The sequence below is a fragment of the Poecile atricapillus genome, chromosome 2 (assembly GCF_030490865.1).
Source record: "Poecile atricapillus isolate bPoeAtr1 chromosome 2, bPoeAtr1.hap1, whole genome shotgun sequence".
In the NCBI taxonomy this organism is placed as follows: domain Eukaryota; kingdom Metazoa; phylum Chordata; class Aves; order Passeriformes; family Paridae; genus Poecile; species Poecile atricapillus.
In genome coordinates this window covers 13,299,209-13,318,137 of record NC_081250.1, presented here as the reverse complement: position 1 = coordinate 13,318,137, position 18,929 = coordinate 13,299,209, and the positions used below count along the sequence as shown (strand labels likewise).

Genomic DNA, 18,929 nt, shown 5'->3' with positions numbered 1-18,929 from the left:
CCAAAGGTAGACAATTTTGCTGTATTGACATTATGCAAGATGAAAGTAAGTGCAGAGCTTTGCAGAGCCATGCAGAGAATTGTGTTGCATGGTTTGCTTGATTTTGGAAGCACTTTGTTGACCTGTAAAATCATGTTTCTTCTGTGAAAAATGTTGTCAAAACTAAATAATGTCCTGAAGCAACAGAAGATCCTCAAGATAGGAACATCTCTTTTCCATGTCAGAAGCAGTCCTGGTATTTTTGCTTACTGCTGAAATTTGGCTTCACGTGCACTTTTACGTGCCAGTTTTTCCTTTTAACATCTTGGCCAGCCTTTGCTGCCTGGAAGCTAATGGGCATGTCTGCACAGACAGGTGCAAGCAAGCCTCAGTTTTTCCAAGGGGGAAAATATTATTTAATAGGAGCTTTTAAAATCATGCACTAACTTACACCTGGTTTGCAGGAAGAAGAGACACTACTGCTGTTATTTAGTACAGAAGCTCCAATTATCTTTTGATGGACAAGTGCAAAGGAACCCTGGAAAAAACTGAAGCTGCTTTGCCAAACTGGAAGCTGACTGGCTGAGGGCCAGTGCTTGTACAAAAGCTGTATAGCTTCATTAGGGGAGGGTTGTGCCCAAACAAACAAGTCCTGCTGAGCATCAGGGCAGAAAGCCACCCTAGTGCTGCTGAAGAGGCCAGAGCTGGTCCTTCTGGTCAACTCTGAGTGTGGGTTTTGGGCAATGTGCACTATCCATTAGATGTTTCAGGACCCCTCTGAAGTGCCTACTTTAATAAAAGAAATAGGAACATTCCTTCTTTCCCCACAAATTTAGATTTAATTTCTAAGTGATGCTTCCTTAGAGAAATTAACCCTTTTGTACATTTGTATTGTAAAAAAGTTAGTAATTCATTGTTATTCCTTTTAATGCAGGTACCTATAAGCAGTTCTCCAGTGTTCATATGATTTTGATGGCAAACCAAGCCATTAGATTTCTGATAAAATGTTATTATGTAAACATTAAGTAAAAACCTGTAGTTCAAACATCTTAAAACACACAGGATTTGGAAAATTGGAAAGCATCAGGATGAAGCTGGAAGAAAATAAAGCAGTGATATTTGCTTAGTACTTGCTGTGCAAGGGAAAAAACTGCTAGTCTTAAAAGCTAGGAGCACCTGCATTATTGGAAATTGAACCTTGATCTCTTAGGGCGTTTTCTGTAACACATTCAAAAACTTAGTAAGTTATAAAACAGAGTTTTCTGTTCTCCATCTTTTCCTGTTAAGAAAGAAATTCCACAAAACTCCTATTTCGTATTCATTGTCACTTATAATGTCAGCATTTCTTAGTGAATGTCCTTTCTTGGAAAATAGCAACTGTTTCTGGAGTAAAAATCCTCTCCACCAAATGATAGAAGATTGGTCCAGGATTCATCTCAAGAGCTTGTTCAGTCTGGTATCTTGTCCAGGAGCAGAAGCCTGCATCTAAGCTATTCCTGACATATCTTTTTATCTTGTCTTTACAATTTCCAGTGATGGAGATTCTATCACTACTGAAGTCATTGAAGCTATCCCTGCTTTTAGAAAAAGGTGGTGGCTTGGGTTTTTTTTGCCATTGCCTCTTCTCACCCTTTCATGCCCAATCTTAATTTTCCATAGTTTAATATAAGCCTGTTCTTTCTTATCCCATCCACAAGGGTTATGGAGAACAACGTCCTCTTTTTAGGAACTCCCCTCAGTATGACTTTAAGGCCATTATTTTTGCTTTGTTCCTGGAGAAAACCTCTCCAGCCTGCCAGCTTTCCCTTGTAACTCAGGTTTTTCAAATCTCTGATTGACGTTGCTTCTCTGTCCTCCAGCCTCTCTGAAATAAATTCATCATTCTTGAAATACCAAGTATCCAAAACTGGACATAAAATTCCGGCTGAGCGGAGTGGATGGGTGCTCTGCTCTGTTCCATATATGGTAACTTTATAAATTCTACTGATATATTGCATTTTTTTAAAGAAAAATGCCCTCTGCAAGTTAATGCCAGCTGGAAATTCAAGAAAAATACTTTGATACTGTGATCAAAGTTGTTGCTTAGTATTTTATGTGGAGTACACGGATCTCTGTGGAATGTCCCTTACTTCAACCCTCCAATTTGAAACTGATCGATGGCTGCCCAGAATATAATTTTCCAAGTAGTTTTTACCTGCCATGTTTTCCTTGGTTTGCCATTTGGGAATTTTATGTGAGATGAAGTTGGAAGTCTTGCTGAAGTTGAGAGGCATGACTTCTATGGCATCTCAGCTTGGGTACAGATACAGTACTGAAGCTATTCAAAATACATGTAAAGTGAATCCCACTTATATCAATGAGATGCTTTGAATTAGTAAATATTTGTAATAGCAGAGTTGTAATTGTCAAAGTTTCACATGTGTCGTATGCTCATTTTTGCATATGAAGATTTACAAAATGAGGTGTACAAGTCTGTCCTTTTCCCCATGCCAGCCTTATGGTGGAATAGAACCTTAGAAGGACCTCATTAGAGAGTTTTGCTAATTTCTCCAAAAGCCCTAGAGTAATTCTCAGCTCTTCTGTTTTTTTCCTTAATTAGAGCCTCTTTGACTTGTCTAAATGGGAGCATTTTTGTGGTCACCTGTGATGAATTTGAAATACAAAGGTGTTAAGCTCCTGTAATATTTTGGCCGGGACTTACCCCATTGAAATGGACACAGAAGAGAGTTTGTCTGTAGGACAGTGCTGAATACTGAGCTGATGGTCAGTAACCTCTTTTGTCCTTTGCAAGGATTGAGAAGGTTCTCATGCAGCATTTTGTGGGGGCTCAGAAAAATCTGTTTGACTGAACTGTGGGACTTCATATGTCTCCCAGCTTAATAAAGATAAAATATGAAACTCAGGGTGTTTTCCAGCAATTGGAAAAGGCAGAGGATCTGTTACCTAAAGTGTCATATGGCTGCAGTTAGACATCAGAGTAGAAGCTGGGAATGTTGCTCTCCTGACAGGTCAGTTATTCACATGGCCCAGGTGTGTATATTTACCCAAGGGTGTAGGTTTATACTTGGCACCATTCTTCTGACTGGGAGAGGTGCTCCTTCCTGCCGAGCTGTGAACAGAAAGTGAGGCTTGAGACACCACATATTTTCCTGAGGTGTGAAAAGTTCCAAGCCTAACCAAGTGTGATGTGGGCTGAAAATCCAAGGAGAGTTCTGTGATGTGGTAATTTCAGAAATAAGGTGCGTTGCTCTAATTATTGATGTGTATCAAATAGTAGCATGCTGTTTACATAAGAAAATTTAAATCTGATAGTGGTGTTGCTACAGAGTTATTTTCTGTTTTTTAATTGTGCTTCCCTTGAATGAATCCAGTATATTTATCTTAAATTTTATCTAACCCTTTAAAGCATGTTGACTCTTATTATGCAGAAAGAAAATTTTCCATGTGTTGTTTGTTTTTTTTTAATAACAACACTGACATGTGTGTACCTCTCCCTTTTTTCCCCCAGCCACTAGAGTCTAATTTTTGTTGTTTTTAAGTTGCTTTGCCTTTATCATGCCTATGAAAAGTACTCAACAGACCAATGCAGATATTTAAATTAAACTGTGGTAGAAAAAGAACAATGAATCACCAGTCCCCTAGTAATTCTCTCTGTATGCATCAATGCTAAATAATAAATTTTACAGCATTAATATTCACAGTGCTTCTAGTTTTTCTCTTTCTTGCCTAACATACAATAGCTTGGAAGGTAGATGGATTGTCAGCTTCCAAAGCATTACAAAGTGCCTTTTCAAAGTCCTGAAGGATTTTTGAAAAGGAGTGTTTTTCATTTTCTTGGTAAACCTTTTCAATTCCAAGAAAAGCAGTTCAGCCAACAATTTTATTGGTCAAGTGAAGGACTGTAATAGAATTTGTTGGTAAGCTTTCAGATAATTTTTTTACAGATAATGTTTTTACAGTTGTGGCAGCTTCAGAAAATGTTGGGTTTGTTTTTCAATTAACAGGAGACTTTGTGTGTTTTTTCACTCATAGCTGTGAAATACAGAAAGATGACTTAGATGTGTGTAGGTTTTACCAGGAGTCTGTCTGTCTGTGTAGTGAATGCTGCTCAGAAGTCAGCTGCCTATGGAAAGTGGAGCATTGGTGAGCTGATGGGTGCTGGCACTTGAAATAATATCTGTTTTGGAAACTGGGCAGGGGAAGATATACTGAGGTAGGAGTCACAGGACTGTATCCTGGATACTCAGTTGCTCTGAGCTGGTAAATACCTGTGAATTCTGCTGATGGTATTGGCATTGGTCTCTCCACTGAAACACTGGAAACAACATTAATTGTAAGATGAATTAAAATTTCCATGTTGGTGTGCCAACTGAATTTTAAACCCATTCTTTTGTGAGTTAAACATGTAATTTGACTGATCTTAACTTTCCTGACAAGGGTTCTTGGTCAAGTTATTTGCTAGTGTAGATGGAATAAGCAAAGATAGAATCAAAGAGGATTAAGGACTGTGATAGCTATTAGCTGATGTGATTGGCCTCTTTAGCCTGGTGGAGTGCTGGCTACTCTAAACAGCTGATGAAGAAGCTATCTCAAAAACAATATTTAGAAATAAATAGTGTTCTCAAATGCCAGTTTTTTGGCTGAATTTTTCAGTGTTTTTCTATGGTAGTGCAGAAACAGGATTGAAATATGTCGAAAACCTTTTCTATTAAGAGAGTTTTTTATTTCCTTATACTTTTTTCTTCTGTCCTTGGATCAGTTTTCTTCCTTTCTGATAATTTATTATTGATGAATTATTTTTTCTGAATTCTTCTTATTAATTTAGTAGTTCTAGTGTAAAGACCTCTTTCCCCTGCTTCATTCTGTTAGGAGCTTTTTTGAGGATTTCAAATCTTTTTTTCTGCAACCATGGTTTTATATCTGTTGCTAAACCAGTCTTCATTGCTCACATGATTTCTTTTTCACTCTTCCATTTACTCTTTTGGAATGAGGACAGAAATATAGGTCTTATTCTTCTTTGCTTTCCAAGTGTATGTTTGTATTTGACTACGCCTGCAGAAGAATTTTTGCATGATTTTGGGGAAGGAGGGACTCAGAGGATTTGGGACTCGAAAGCATTAGCAAGACTCAGGCAGGGATTTTTTGTGACTTTTGCACTGTTAATTATTTCTGAACTTTCTGAACTGCTTCCAAATGTGATCACATTACTGTGTGCGTCATTGTGAGAGACAGAAATTTGTCTTTTAAAAATTCTTACGTCTCCCCCCAAAAATGCTTTGGCATTACATAATTGCCATTGTTCTTTTGCATGTTTTTCATAGCATCCTCCTGGGCAGTTGAGAAGGAAGTACAGTTCCTGCTCCACTATTTTCCTGGATGACAGCACAGTCAGTCAACCAAACCTCAAGTATACCATCAAATGGTGGGTTTTACGATTTATTTATTGTTGTTAGCACTTACATTTTATGTGTGAATTTATGTATACATATTTCTGAACCATTACAAAGCAAACTTCAAAGGTTTTAGTTTTTGAAGTAATACATTTATTTAATCAGTCATGCTCCAGGGTGATGTCTCCGATGAGCATTTTAAGTTTCACTGGTGCCTTTTTACTTTTGGAGAAAATGAAAATGGTATTTGTAGAGTATTGTTCTTTACATTTTGTACTGTAAGGAGAAAATAGAGACCAAATGCTCAGGCATTTTACGCTCTTTGTTAATGGTTGCTAATAGCCTCTCTTGAGTTGTCTGTAGGTTGGTTACCTCGGTGTATGCAAATGCAAAAATTTATTAAGCCATTATCTCTGCTGCAGAGGTGTTTACATGAGAGACAAATCTATTCAGACTAACACATCCAAAGGAGTTTGTGATGTTGATCACTAAGACAGTCCTTAATTTTTCTGTTAAAGGCAAAAGATGGGAGAGGGGAAAGATTTTGTAGTTAAACTGATGCCTGATTCCTCAGCTCTTTCTTTCTGAAATACAGTCTTGCTTTTCTTCAGGTTTCTGTCACTAGTAAATTAAAAATACTTCTGATTAGCACTTGAGAAAGGTTTTGCATTTCTGAGGTGTTTGGGTTTTTTTCCTCCTTGATTCTCATACTCTTCTGCTCTAAAATCTTCTGTATACAGAATAAGTGCAGCCTTTTGGGTGGGTTTTTGGGCCTCTTTTTGCATCAGAACTGCCACAGCTCGTGAGAAGAAGAAATGGGTTCAGCTGCAGCAGCCAAGAAGAATTTTCAGGGGGGCCACAGGGCTGGCAGAAGCCTTGTGAAGGAGGACACAGAAGAACGAGCTGGTAGTGAGGAGAAGGGTGGTGTTTGGGTGATACTCGGGTGCATGGTGGGGGGCAGAGTTGTGGGGAGCAGAAGAGCTGGGAGAGCCAGTGCAGGGATCAGGTGGGAATTGTGCAGGGCTGAGGGCAGGCTGCCAGCACGGGAAGGGTTGGAAGCTGCAGGGTTTCAGAGGGCTTGAAAAGACACTCCAGAGGGTGAGAAACTGAACTCTGGCACACCAAGTCTCTGGCATCTTCTGTCTGGCTGCATGTTTAACAGGTTGAAGGGTGAGGAGATTGTAGACTATTGCTTTTGTAGTACAACTTCATTTCTTTTCTCCCACCTTGCAGTCTTTGCAGGAAAATTACTATTACACATAGGTAAATCTAAGAGGGAGGCATTTTGCTCAGCTCAGTTATCTCTTCTAGGTCATGTTATGCACTGATGTGTTTAAAATATTACTGCATCCACTGCAACATCTGCTGCAGGAGGGGTGGCTGGGGTAGGGTGATGGAAAGCTCCATAATCATAATTTCTGCAGTCTTAGTGCCAGCTGAACAAGCCTATGAAAGGTAGAATGAAACTTGGATGAGTACTCTATTACAGCCCTGAGAGACTTTAAGATTCTGATACAGAATTAATACTTTCTAAACAGTAAATACTTCCTAAACTTAATTTGACATTTTGTTACAAAGGCAACCATATGGGTACCAAGCAGGGCTGTGCACATACACTCTTGCATCTGCTTTCATAAAGTGAACTGGAGCTTCAAATGTGTTCCTAGGGGCATAATTTAAAATTAAATTTTGGGATTAATTCATTTTGTGAATAGCTTTCTGTGAAATCAAATTCATTCATAAATGTGGGTTTTTCTTCTGTTCAGTAACAGCTGTGGAGTTTAAATGTCCATGGTACACGCTATGTCTTGATTCCTTAAATATATGTTTGTAGAAAAAAGTCAAGTTTAAAAAGAATTTGCAATCTAAGAACTTCTAATGCAGACAGGTAAAAGTTCATGAAAGTTTAGTAAAACGTATTTAGTTGTAACAGAGAAAAATATTTTCTACTGTATGGCTGTTTAAAAAAATCCCAAATCAAACCTGAAATAGTTTAAAATTCTACTAAAATTTTAGCTCAAACATATTCTTTTCCTGACATGTAGTATCTCAGTTTTCATTTAAAAATTCTGAAATAAAAACAGAGAGCAACCAATTGGCTCTTAAAAGGTCTTTTAGGGAAAAGAAAAGGGGAATTTTGGATCAATATAAGACATAAGCATCCTACAGTGAATCACTGGTGAAACAAACTGTCTACAAAGAGAATCAGTGAATTCCCTCCTTCATCCTCTTTCCCCTTTAGCTTGTATTGGTTTTATGCTACTGCAATAAGTAGGGAGAATGCTGGCTCAGCTTCGTTCTTCAATAAAAATGTATCGTGAGTAAAGCATGAGCTGGGACTTGGAAACTGTAAGATAATTGTAAGAATCCATGCTTTAATTTTGTTCCATCTCAAATGTGAATGAGATCAGTTAGTCGTGTATGTAATCAAAATCTCAACTTTCTGTGAATATTAAGGACACTTTTTGTCTATATACAGAATATAAACAGGGGTGCTTTGGTGTGTGGCTGAGAGTAGGGGAAATGCATAATGCAATAAGTTATTCAGGGAGTTGCCTTTCCTGAGTTAAAATAAGTAACCTGATGCCATAAAACTGTAGGAGCATGGTATTTGAGTCTGCTGTTTGAGCAGCTACATAAAGACAGACACAAGCAATGGATTTAAATATACAATCGTAAGCCAAAGGCCATTAAAACATTTCATGTTAACCTGGCAGCAAAACTAAAGAGAATGTCCAGTGCTTGTGGTGCTTTGTCTTCAACCTTGGAAGTCATTAGGAGTTTAATCACTGAGTTTAGTGGAATAGGGCAATAAATGGAAAATATGTGCAACTTGATACATGAAATCTGAAGATTATTGTAAAGTACTTAATTACTAGTAAAAAGGATGTAGTTGGAGTGTACAAAAAAAAACATTATAAAATTTTCTGTTTACAGCAGTTTTCCTGATATCTAAGAGTGAACAAAAGAAAACAGGCTGTTTACCATATACTGTTTGTCATGCTTTGTGCTAGGGTTTAAATTTGCATGTAATATGACAGAAAATGCAATATGGCAGTCCTGAGATATTAACTCTGTATTTTTCTTTACAGTGTAGCTCTTGCAATATATTACCACATCAAAAACAGGTATGTGAATAATGGAATCTTTTACTGAAAATATATTTCATTGAAACAAGTGAACTGCTCAAACCCTAAAAATTCATGCTTAATTTCTTTCAAAATGTTTTTGGGTAGTAGTTTTCTTAACTCCCATGCTAGCAATAAGAAACACACATTTTCTATATATATTGTTTTTCACAGAAAAATTAGAATTGGAGGATTAAATACCATAAAAAATAGAAGTACAGCTCAACATTGAAAAACTCTGATGATTCAGTGTTTGGTTTTCTATGCATTGGGCACTTCTGCATTGTTGCATATGTTGCAATTACATGTGGAATAATCTGAAGAGTGTCTTTAAGTTTTATATTTTTAGCTAGGCCTTTGTAAAGTTAACTGCACATATCAGTGATCAGTTAGGATTTTGAAATAAAACTCATGAACTATACAGTAAGAGTGGCATTGTGAACAGATGTAATGCAATATGCCTCAGAAAGAGAGCAGGTCCTGGCCTGCCTCTCCTGGTGTAGTATGTTTTAGATCTCTGCTCAGTCAAGTTGATTGAAATTGAATAGAAAAAAAGGTTCTCTAAAAAGTAACTTGGCACATACATGAGTTTTCTTCATGTTGAATTGTGCTTTTGTATCTTAAATTCCCTGTACTCATGATACGTCACAGAAGGCTAAAATAATGTCTCCTGACATTTCTAAGGAGAGGTTGTACAAATAATTTAAGTGACTTTTGTGTCCATGGTTTTTCAATTGGCCTGTTCAGAGAACTTGGCTTAGATCTTGGTTTATCAAGCCACTTAGACATTTTTTCTTCTGGACTATAAGAAGTCCAAGTAGAACAAAATGAATTACTCATTTAAATGTTTAAATGAGTTTAAAGTTCAGCTCGTACGTCATTCAGGACCGTGGTTCAGGTCACTGGAACCCATCACACTTCATGAAACAAGGCTGACATCTCCAGAAAAACCTTTAAATGTGCACAGGGGCAGAAAGGCTTAGGGCTTGGTTCCCGCTGAAAGCTCTTAGAGGACTTTCCAAGGCATCAGTGGGCCTTGGACTGAAACATGGCAATATATAGAGCAAAAGTTGGACTGAAATCTTCTCTTGAACTTTTAATCTCATTTACCAGGAAATAAGGCAATGAGTGGTCATGCTTGGATTACTTGTTTATCCATCTGTGGTTCCTTGTCCCCCCTTTTTTCCATGGTCCTCAGATTAGTTTGGTTAACTAGTCAGTTTTTGCTACGCTTGACTAAATAGAGATCTCAAAGATAATCAGACTCCAAAGTTTTTTGGAAATAAATTATTAAGTGCTCTGCTAAGTATCATGGCAGCTGAGTAAAAGGCTTGAGAGAATTGGGCACATTAGAGACTACAGAGGGTAAGAAACCTCAGTAAGAGCTCACAAGTGAGCAAGAAGGATCCAGAGCCAGAGGTATCCAGAAGCCACAATGTACCAGACTTGCTTTATGCTGTTTGCTATGAAGCTGATTCCTGTCTGCAGTAAATTATGCCCATTCGTGGGCTTGCAGAGCCTGATGCAAATTTGACGTACAACTGGTAGACAGAGAGACCAAACCTTTATAAAACAAAGAGTACTGTGTCAGCATCTTGAAAACAAATGCATTCTGACTGTTACTTTCTTGGGCAAGTTGCTAAATCCTTTTATTTTCAGGATGGAGAGGTGATTTATTCAGGAAACTGGCTGCTGCTGCTTTCCCTGGAATGTGCCTGGGGTGGGGAAGTGCTGTGCCTGCACTTGGGACTGACAGTCCCAGCAGTGATGCTGGAGTGAGGCTCATGTGTGTCAATTACAATTCTGAAATGAGGAGGGATGTGAAACAACTGTTTGCTCTTGGGTTGTCTCTGATTTGGGAAGGGAGGGACAATGTGATAACAGCACTCAGTTGTGCTTGCTGCTGAAACAGCAAGAGTAAAACATATGTTCTGTTTCCTTCTATTATAGGCAAAAAGGAAGTTGTTGACGTATGTGGGAGATTTTGGTTCATTATGGGGGATGGGGAGTATGAAACCGCTGTGGCTCTTTGACTCTAGGTTCATTTGGACAGAAAATGAATCAAGCATCTGCTTTTTCCAGAGAAGAACTCTTTTTAGACAGTATTTAGTTGGTCCTATTCTCCTGCATAAGAGACTTAAACCAAAATTACTTCATAATATTTCAAAATCTCACAAATCTAATTTTTTTGAGAAGCTATGCATGAAATAAAAAATTTTGTCACATGTTTCTCACATTTCATTTGATTGTAACATTCTAGTTATCACTCCTCCCTTTCACAGTGTCTCCTACCATGGTTATACTGACCAGTTTTCTTTGTGTTTTTTGTCTTAGCTATTCAACAAGTGATAAAAAACTACACCCATCTTGTTTTTGAAGGAATGTATAAGCATTGGTGAATTTGCTAAAGAAACAAACCCCAGCAAACTAACCATAAAGGATGCTTGGGTAATCAGTAGATGGTCCATTTTTGAAAGAGTACAATGTGAATTGTAGTGAAGACAAAAAACTCTCAAGTTTTTTTTTTTTTAAGTACATTTTTGAGGGCAGTCAGGTGTGATTTCATAGCATACAGCAGCTACAACCTGAAGAAATAGGAAATTATTTCCATTTGCATTGTGAAGTGGCATACTTTACTGTAGCACACCAATCATTTCAGGGAGACTACGTCTGCATTAAGAAACTGGTTTTTTAGGTAGGGGTAAAAGAGTCTGGCCTAGAATCCTTGCTGATAGGAATTATATAGTAATTTCCCCAGTCACCCCAGTCCAGGTGTTTGTTTGTTGTTTTTTTGGTTTGTTTTTTTTGTTGGTTGGTTGGTTGTTTTAATTTAGGTGCTCTTTTTGATATTAAAAATGTGTTTATTTCCAGTGTTAGCCTCCATTGGAAAAATGTCACCCTCAGTTTGAGTTAACAAATGCATTTTGCAGACACGAGTCCACTGTAAAACTTGTGGTGTGCATGCTCTGAGAGACATGTGCTGCTGAGTAAAGATAGAAGATATATTCAGTGGTTTGTTTCTTAAAGATGGGATTGTAATAAGTAGGTCACATGGATGCATCTGTCCAGAAGGTGCCAGTTCTGGTACAGTTATACTTCTTGCTTTTGTGTTTGCTACTGTCCTTGCCAAAGTTACCTACAGCAAAAATCTTATGTTGCATCCTGGGTGTTAGGCTTGTGAAGTTGCATCAATGTGCATGCTGATATTGAGCTACAGGGATTTCAGAAAAACATCTAATAAAATCAATGAATAGGAGTATTATTTTGTCTGATTTTTTTTTTTTTGAATGTGCTTCTTTTGGTTTTCAGAAATCATTAGTACAATGGAGTTTTTCAAATAAATTAAAAGTGAAGTATGTATGTATTAACTAAAAGATTACTGTAAAAATAGCATTGCATATTAGTAAGTGTTTACAATGTTGGTCATAAAGGAGGAAAAGGAGTTAAGAGATTGCAAGGGTGGACATGACTAAGTTAAAAAAACGAGAGAAGGAGGATAGCTGGGCTGATTTTATCAAGTTTGTAGTACTTCTTAAGCCTCACGATAAAGAGCACAACAGTTTTGTAATCCTGGGCACTGCAATCTGAGTGTTTTAGCATGCTTTGTAATATGAATTTCATATTACACGAGGGCCTTACGGCAGAGTAGGTCCAACCTCTCTTTGAAAGTCACATTTCATCAGTATTTCTAAGCACCCTACAGCATGGGGAGTATTGGAGTTTAAATGGTGCACTTGTGTCTATGAGGGTTGTGTGCTGTTGTGCTCAGATAATGACAGTACTTTGGTTTTAATACTTTTTAGGGACACAGACGGAAGAATGCTCTTAGATATTTTTGATGAAAACCTTCATCCCCTTTCGGTAAGTTCATCTGCCTCTCCTTCCCTTTCATGTGAACTGTCTTTTTTTTCTGTCTGCTTCGTTTTGTTTCAGTCACCTATTTGGAAGTATTTCTTCCTTAGAAATCCGAAGTGCCACCAGACTATGACAAGCATGACCCGGAGCAGAAACAGATTTACCGCTTTGTCCGGACGTTGTTCAGTGCTGCTCAACTGACTGCTGAATGTGCCATTGTCACCCTGGTGAGTGTCTGAGGGATGACATCAGCCATCTGACAGACCCACTTTTGTTCTCAGAAGTTGTGTTTGTATGATTTAATAGATGTAGGTACTGCTGGGGAATTCTTTCTCACTATGGAGACTGAGGAAATTTCTTGATGGGAAGAGATGCCACAGTTCATTTTCATGGGTTAGGGTAAGGGAGCAAGAAGAGATTGGGTAACATGGGACACAAAACCTGGGCTCCTGCCTTCACGGAGTGAGTGTTACAGGCCACCAAGATGACTCACAGAAAATGTAGGTGGCATAGGTAGTCTGAACATGAGGGAATGTTAAAAGCAGGAAGGCTTCAACTGTTGGGGTTTGCTGTGTCTCACTGTAGCTCCCAGGAGAGACTTGGGAACAGCTGTAGGTGATTTGATAGCACTAATAAGAATTGATGGCATATGAAGGATTCAGTGAGTGACTGGGACATGTTGGCTCTCTTCTACTTCCACGATCCTTGTCATGAGATTGAACAATTGTACTCAAGTCTGAACTTCAGCTACTTCAAAATAGCACAACACAAAAGAAGGTTCAAATTTTCAGCTGGTGTGGATCAGCATAGCAATGCGGATTAAAAGAGCTAAAGTGATCTCCACCAGCTGGGAATTTCTTAATTTTTTTGAAATTCATATCCTGCCAATTCTGACATGTCTCTTCAGCTTTCAGTCACAATTTTGGCCATGTTCTTCACTTAGAGATTTTAAAATAACAAAATGGTTTTTTACCACTACAACATGTGGTTTCATAACAGCTTAGTTATGCATTTTAGATGGAAGAAGGGGAAATTGGAGAAGGTGAATTTTGAAGCCCAGGCCTACTCATTTCCTGTGTTAATCTATTTCCCTTGGCTTCTAGGATTAGTTGGCAGGCTTTTCTCCTTCAGACAGTCAGAATGAATTGTACTAGCCAGTAAAGAAAAGGAGTACCAGACAAATAGTGCAAGAAACACCCTACAGTGGTCCACCCTTCCATTTTGTAGTATTACTCGACATAGTTGCTTGACACAGCCAATATTTTTTTCTTTGCCTCTTTTTACATAATTATACTAAATGCTTGTCCTTCTTCCTTTTCTTCCTAAGTGCTGTCTGCTGGAGACAAGAAATGCTGTGTGAATCAGTATGTTCTGTAATTTAATTAACCCACTGTCAAACACCTTGTTGTATTTATCTGTTATTCAATCTTAAGTTATCTGATTAGTGAGGGCACTGTTTAGTAGACAGACAGGGGGCTTTTTTTAAACATTTTTTAGTAGCATTACCTTTCTGTTACTGCAATGCATGGGAAGTTCTTTCCCACAGGTCTTATATAACTACTTCCTTACCTCTTCTGGTTCTTGTGTGGTTTCCTTGCAAGTAACTCTTGCAGTGTCATCTCCAACAAAGTATAAATGTTTTAGTTAATTCATTATATTGCAGAAGCAGTTTTCCTAGCTGTTAGGGCTTGAAGACTTAACTGACTTGTTTTGTTGGTTTTTTGACCCAATACAGTGGTAACAGGAAAATGTATTATAGCCTAGCTCTCAAAGGAAAATGTATTATAGCCCAATTCTCAGAGTAGCCATGCAGTTATTTATGGATAGATTTGGTGCAGGTGACCATTGTTTACCATTCTGCTATCCTTGCCTGTGTTGTCAGGATAACAGCACCTGCCTGACCCCCCTTTGCAGAAACCTTCAGAATTTATACAGAGTGTTTCACAAGTGTGAAATTCTGCTCTCAGTTTCCTCTGTACTTCTAGATCCCACTTCTTTATTTGCTTGTGTCTTCAGGAGGGGCCCCAGACACAGATTGTGTTGTTTTTGAAATACTCATATGTGGAAACTAATCTGTGAAAAAGCAATCAACCCTTTCCCCCTTCCCACACTCCTGAAATCTTAATAATGTTGATACTGCTGTTTATGAGCCTTGCAAGTGCTTTCAGTTTTGATATCCTGTCTGGAGAAGGAGAGATCAGCATGCCCTGCTGGAGCTTGTGTTTTGCCATAGTCTGGCTGTCCATCAGAGAGCAATCTGATAGCTCTGTCTGCCACTTGTTCCTCCTGGAGGGTTGCCAGGAGGCAGGAAGTGTGGGGATCAGAGACATTTTGAACACGATGCTACAGTTTTATCTTTCTTTCACTCACTCTAATTATTTTTAAACAGTTCTAAGCACCCTTTTTTACTGCCCACATTATTAACATGGTCTGAAGTGTGTGGTTGAATGCACCCACTGTTTGTCTTGGTACATGCATTAACCAGGTAAAAGCAGCAGTAACTATTAGTTCTACAGCAGTTTGTGTTCAGCACAGGAGCTGAGTAAATGTGAAACTCCAGACTCCAAGATAAGCTATTCTGCAGCAAAAAGCTGGCATTGTGTGGCTTCAAGCACTTAATTAAAACATTTCAATTAAAGCCTCAACTGTTACAGCAAAACCAATTTATAATTAAACAAAAAATTTAATTTTCACATAGCCTCCAGAGCTGCCAAGAGATTTCCCATACTGATAGGTGGAAAATTAAAATATCAGATTGAAACAATTAAATACTAATTCACATTATTTATTTTTAAAATAATACTATAAGAATAAAATTAATTTTAAGACTTGTTTTGCCAATTTAAATCTTGTGACTAGTGGTTCTAACCCTAGTGAATGGCATAACTGTGACTTGACTTACTGAAAAAAAGTCACTCTTGGCCCCAGAGTATTCCCACCTTTGCTAAAACTGAGAAATGCCTGTCTCCTCTGTAGCATCTCCTCTGGTGCAGAGGTGGGAAGTTGTACTTGTGTTAATCTACTAATTGGATGGCAAATAAAAATGTGAACAGGAGTGTTACCCATACGAACAGGAAAACAATACGGTGTTTGCATGTCAGGAGAATTAAATATTTATGCTTTGTTCTTTTGTTCTGTGAAAAAAATCCTATGAACTAGACCTGAAGAGCAGAATGATGGTCCAAGTTTTCTGCTTTGTCTTGGCACTACTTTGAGTTTTATGCAAATAGGCAAAATTTAAGGCTCTTTTAATATACTTCTGTGTCCGTAGTGGTTTCAGAGAGGACACATTTTGCATTTGCAAACATGTTGGGTCTGTATGCTATAGACAGATCAGATACAGTGATATGTAAATGCATACAGTACACGAACTGAATTATTCTGACAAGTTCAGAGGAGCATGCTTTTGGAATACCTTACAGAATTCATACTGTGACTAAGGGGATTTAATATTACTGAATTTGAAATTTGAAGTATGTAAGAATAAATTCTCCTTATGAAAAATAAGGATTTAATTAATCCAGCCAGATGTTCCTGAGTTCTTACTGTATTCTTTGGTCACATTTTCAGCAACTAGGTAAAGAGAGAATACTGCTGAGCTGTATTGTGAAAATTACTGTATTTGTGGAGAATTTTGTTCTGTTTTCTGTGTATTTGGAAGAACAGAGAAAGTCTTTTTATTGGTTTCCTTTCACTAGAATATTTTTACTTTTGAATGCTGATAAAATACTTTATTTAAAAAGTTTATTTCAATTGATGCATAAAGTCTGATACTTGTTTAAAAGGGAAGGAAAACACAAAAGGGTGTCCAGTGATGGTGACACTTGATCTGCAGAGGTCCTTTTCTGCTGGCCCAGTGTAACCTCCAGCCTTTACACAGCTGATGGAAGATGCAGGTTTCCCTGAAGACCTTGGAGTGCAATCCAAAGCAGTGCTTGTTGCCTGGTGTGACCATGAGGCAGCCTGAGTGTGGCTGGGTGTGAGCAAGGCCAGGCAGTGAAGCCAGGCTCTGCCTTGTGTAAGGAGCCTGTGAGGAGGGTTGTGTGTATCCACTGTTGGTGGTGTCCACCTTTGTCCTGATCTTCAAGCATTCCTGGGGAGGTGCCAAAGCCCAGCATTTGGCCACAACAGAAGGTCTCCAAGGTGTAGAGAGAAGGTCTCTCGACCTGTGCTGTCCATCCTGAGTCCCTTGGCAGCTGGACATAGCTCAGGGCCCCTGTAGACAATGCCAGGAGGAGCCTCTACTCTGGATACTGGCAGAATAAGGGGACTCTGCTCCCTGGTTTTAGGACTATTCTTATCTTTTGACTGCAATCTAATGTAAAACACATGAGTGATTATCAGTTAATATTTACACATCTATTTAGTAAATTTTTGCCTTAGAGTTGCTAGGATTTGCACTTGATGAAAAGAGACTAATTAAAGTGGAGATTAGAGGGAAGTCTTTTTAAATTGCAAGAGAAGAGGACATTCAAAGATTGTGTATCTGCAGATGCCTCTTGGACCTCTGTGTGGGCAAAGAATGAATATTGACCCCAGTTTTAGACTGGAAAGTCAATGTTGCCTAACAGTTGGAGTTCATTTGACGTGGATTATAGATAATGGTCTTAAAAAGAGTAAATTAAGGGGAAACCTGGAGATGTGTGACTTTTCTCCCAGTTCCATTCATGCTTTCTATAAATATCTGTAATGGTACTTTGCAGTTGTTCGCCTTTTTTCATAGCTCTGTGACTGCTTTTGTTACTTCTATGTGGTCTCAGAAATAAAAAATGGGATGAATTTTCAGGGACCACAATGATGTGATGTCCTTTTCCACCAAATGGGTGGCACCAGACCTTTGTAGAATATTTTAAATGCCCAGCTGGGCAATTGCAAGCCGCAGTTATTTCTGGAGAGTCGTGGTAGGGAACTGGCTGATTGCTTAGAACAGAGCATATGGCAGTTTAGTGATTGGATTAGAGCCGTGATTTGGCTGTGTGAGACCCGCTACCAATTATAATCTTTTCCATAAAGATATCATTTCAATTTCAAGGCATTTTGACACACTGAAGTTTTCTCATTAGAAAGAGATGACTGTATTTCTCCATAATATGTTGGGATGGAAATACCTTTATTAGTTACTCTGTGCTCCTGCAATTTACAGTGAGGGTTACCTGATGAGTGAGGGAATGAGGTGTTTGCAAATAAAGGTTAGTTTGTAGATTCTCAATTATAGTAATTAAAATAGCAAAGTCATTGTCTCTTTTTGTCAATGTAAATCAAGTGAGAAATAATTTAAGCCACTAGAGTTTTTTAAGTAAAATAGAGATAGAATTTGACATAAAGCCATATAAAAACCACATGGGAGAAAAGATAATGCTTTGCTCTTGATGCTGCTTCAAAATTCAGAATTATTCTAGTAATTTCAGTGACCTTCCTCAGTGATTGGCCATTGTTTGAGTGTGCTGAGACTCTGAGTCAGCTTCCTTGGGGGCAGCACACAACTGACCTCTTAGTGTGGCACCACAGGGAATTCTGATACTGCATACAAATTAATTGTGTAATAATTTCGGTTGGAAGAGACTTCTAGAGTTCATGTCTGGTTTGGCGTTTTCTCAAAGCACAACCTGATCAGGCTGATCAGGGCCTGACCAGTTGAGTTCTGAGTTTCTCTGAAGATGAAAATTTCATACCTTCCACAGAAAACCTTCTCCATTGCTTTAGGGAAGCCTAAAAAAAGAACTGCTGTATTTTTAGTGCTTAGACCAGAGCTCCAATGTGATAAGATGTATCAGTGAAGTATTGGAAGTTAATGCTGAGCAGCCTCAAGATGAAGTAACAAAAAAAAATCAAAACTTCTATAAGAACTCCACAGTTTTTTTAAAAAAATGTATGGTTTTTGTGATTGTGAAATACTGAAATGAAATTATTTGACACTTTCATATTTGGTATATATCCTCCTGAAGAGGGGAAAAAAGAGAAAAAAATCTTCTCCAATATTTTAACTTTTCTTTCTACTCGAATGTATTATATAATGTCCAAAGTCTGCTATAATATCCTCTGAGAAGGGAAACATGAGATGCTGTTTCACACTAATTAAAACTGAACTCTTCAGTGCTGTCTTTAGTTTTCAGTTTCTTCAAAAGATTTATGTTCTGTTGATTGGAATGTTGTGTAACCAACACTGCTATCCAGGATCATGGGAAGCCTGACATCTTAGATAAGTGGGACAGCACTGGAGACTGTGGTTAGTTACTTTTAAACACTTGGGAAGAGCAGGATGGATTCACCCATCTGCAAAATAATCACGCTGGGGATTAGCTCAAGCTCAGCAGTGGCCCTGCTGGTGCAGCACTGCTGGGCCTTGGATGCTGTTGCTGATCCTGATTGTGCCATGTTACAGTTCTGTGTTTGGATAAAAGAAGCCCCCCAGGACTAGTGGCTATAACGGATGGCCTAATGCTATTTAAGTCCAGGTCCTGGGTGTCAAGATCAGAGGCATCCAAACTAGGTCAGCATGGAGTTCTTTCAGGTCTGGCAGATTTAAAAGCTGAAGAATGTGCAGAAACAAATCAGTTCTGTACTTTTGCTGGACCTG

The 18,929-nt window shown here is 38.3% G+C and overlaps 1 protein-coding gene across 2 annotated transcripts in view; it reads left to right on the top strand.

Moving 5' to 3' along the window:
• Window positions 1–18,929, top strand: part of CCNY (cyclin Y) — a 123,297-nt gene that overhangs the window by 86,984 nt on the left and 17,384 nt on the right. For both annotated transcript variants that reach the window (XM_058831572.1, XM_058831573.1), the window contains 4 exons: window positions 5,301–5,401; window positions 8,462–8,497; window positions 12,301–12,358; window positions 12,460–12,579. In XM_058831572.1, the coding sequence (XP_058687555.1) occupies window positions 5,301–5,401; window positions 8,462–8,497; window positions 12,301–12,358; window positions 12,460–12,579 (315 nt within the window). The remainder of the gene's footprint in view (window positions 1–5,300; window positions 5,402–8,461; window positions 8,498–12,300; window positions 12,359–12,459; window positions 12,580–18,929) is intronic.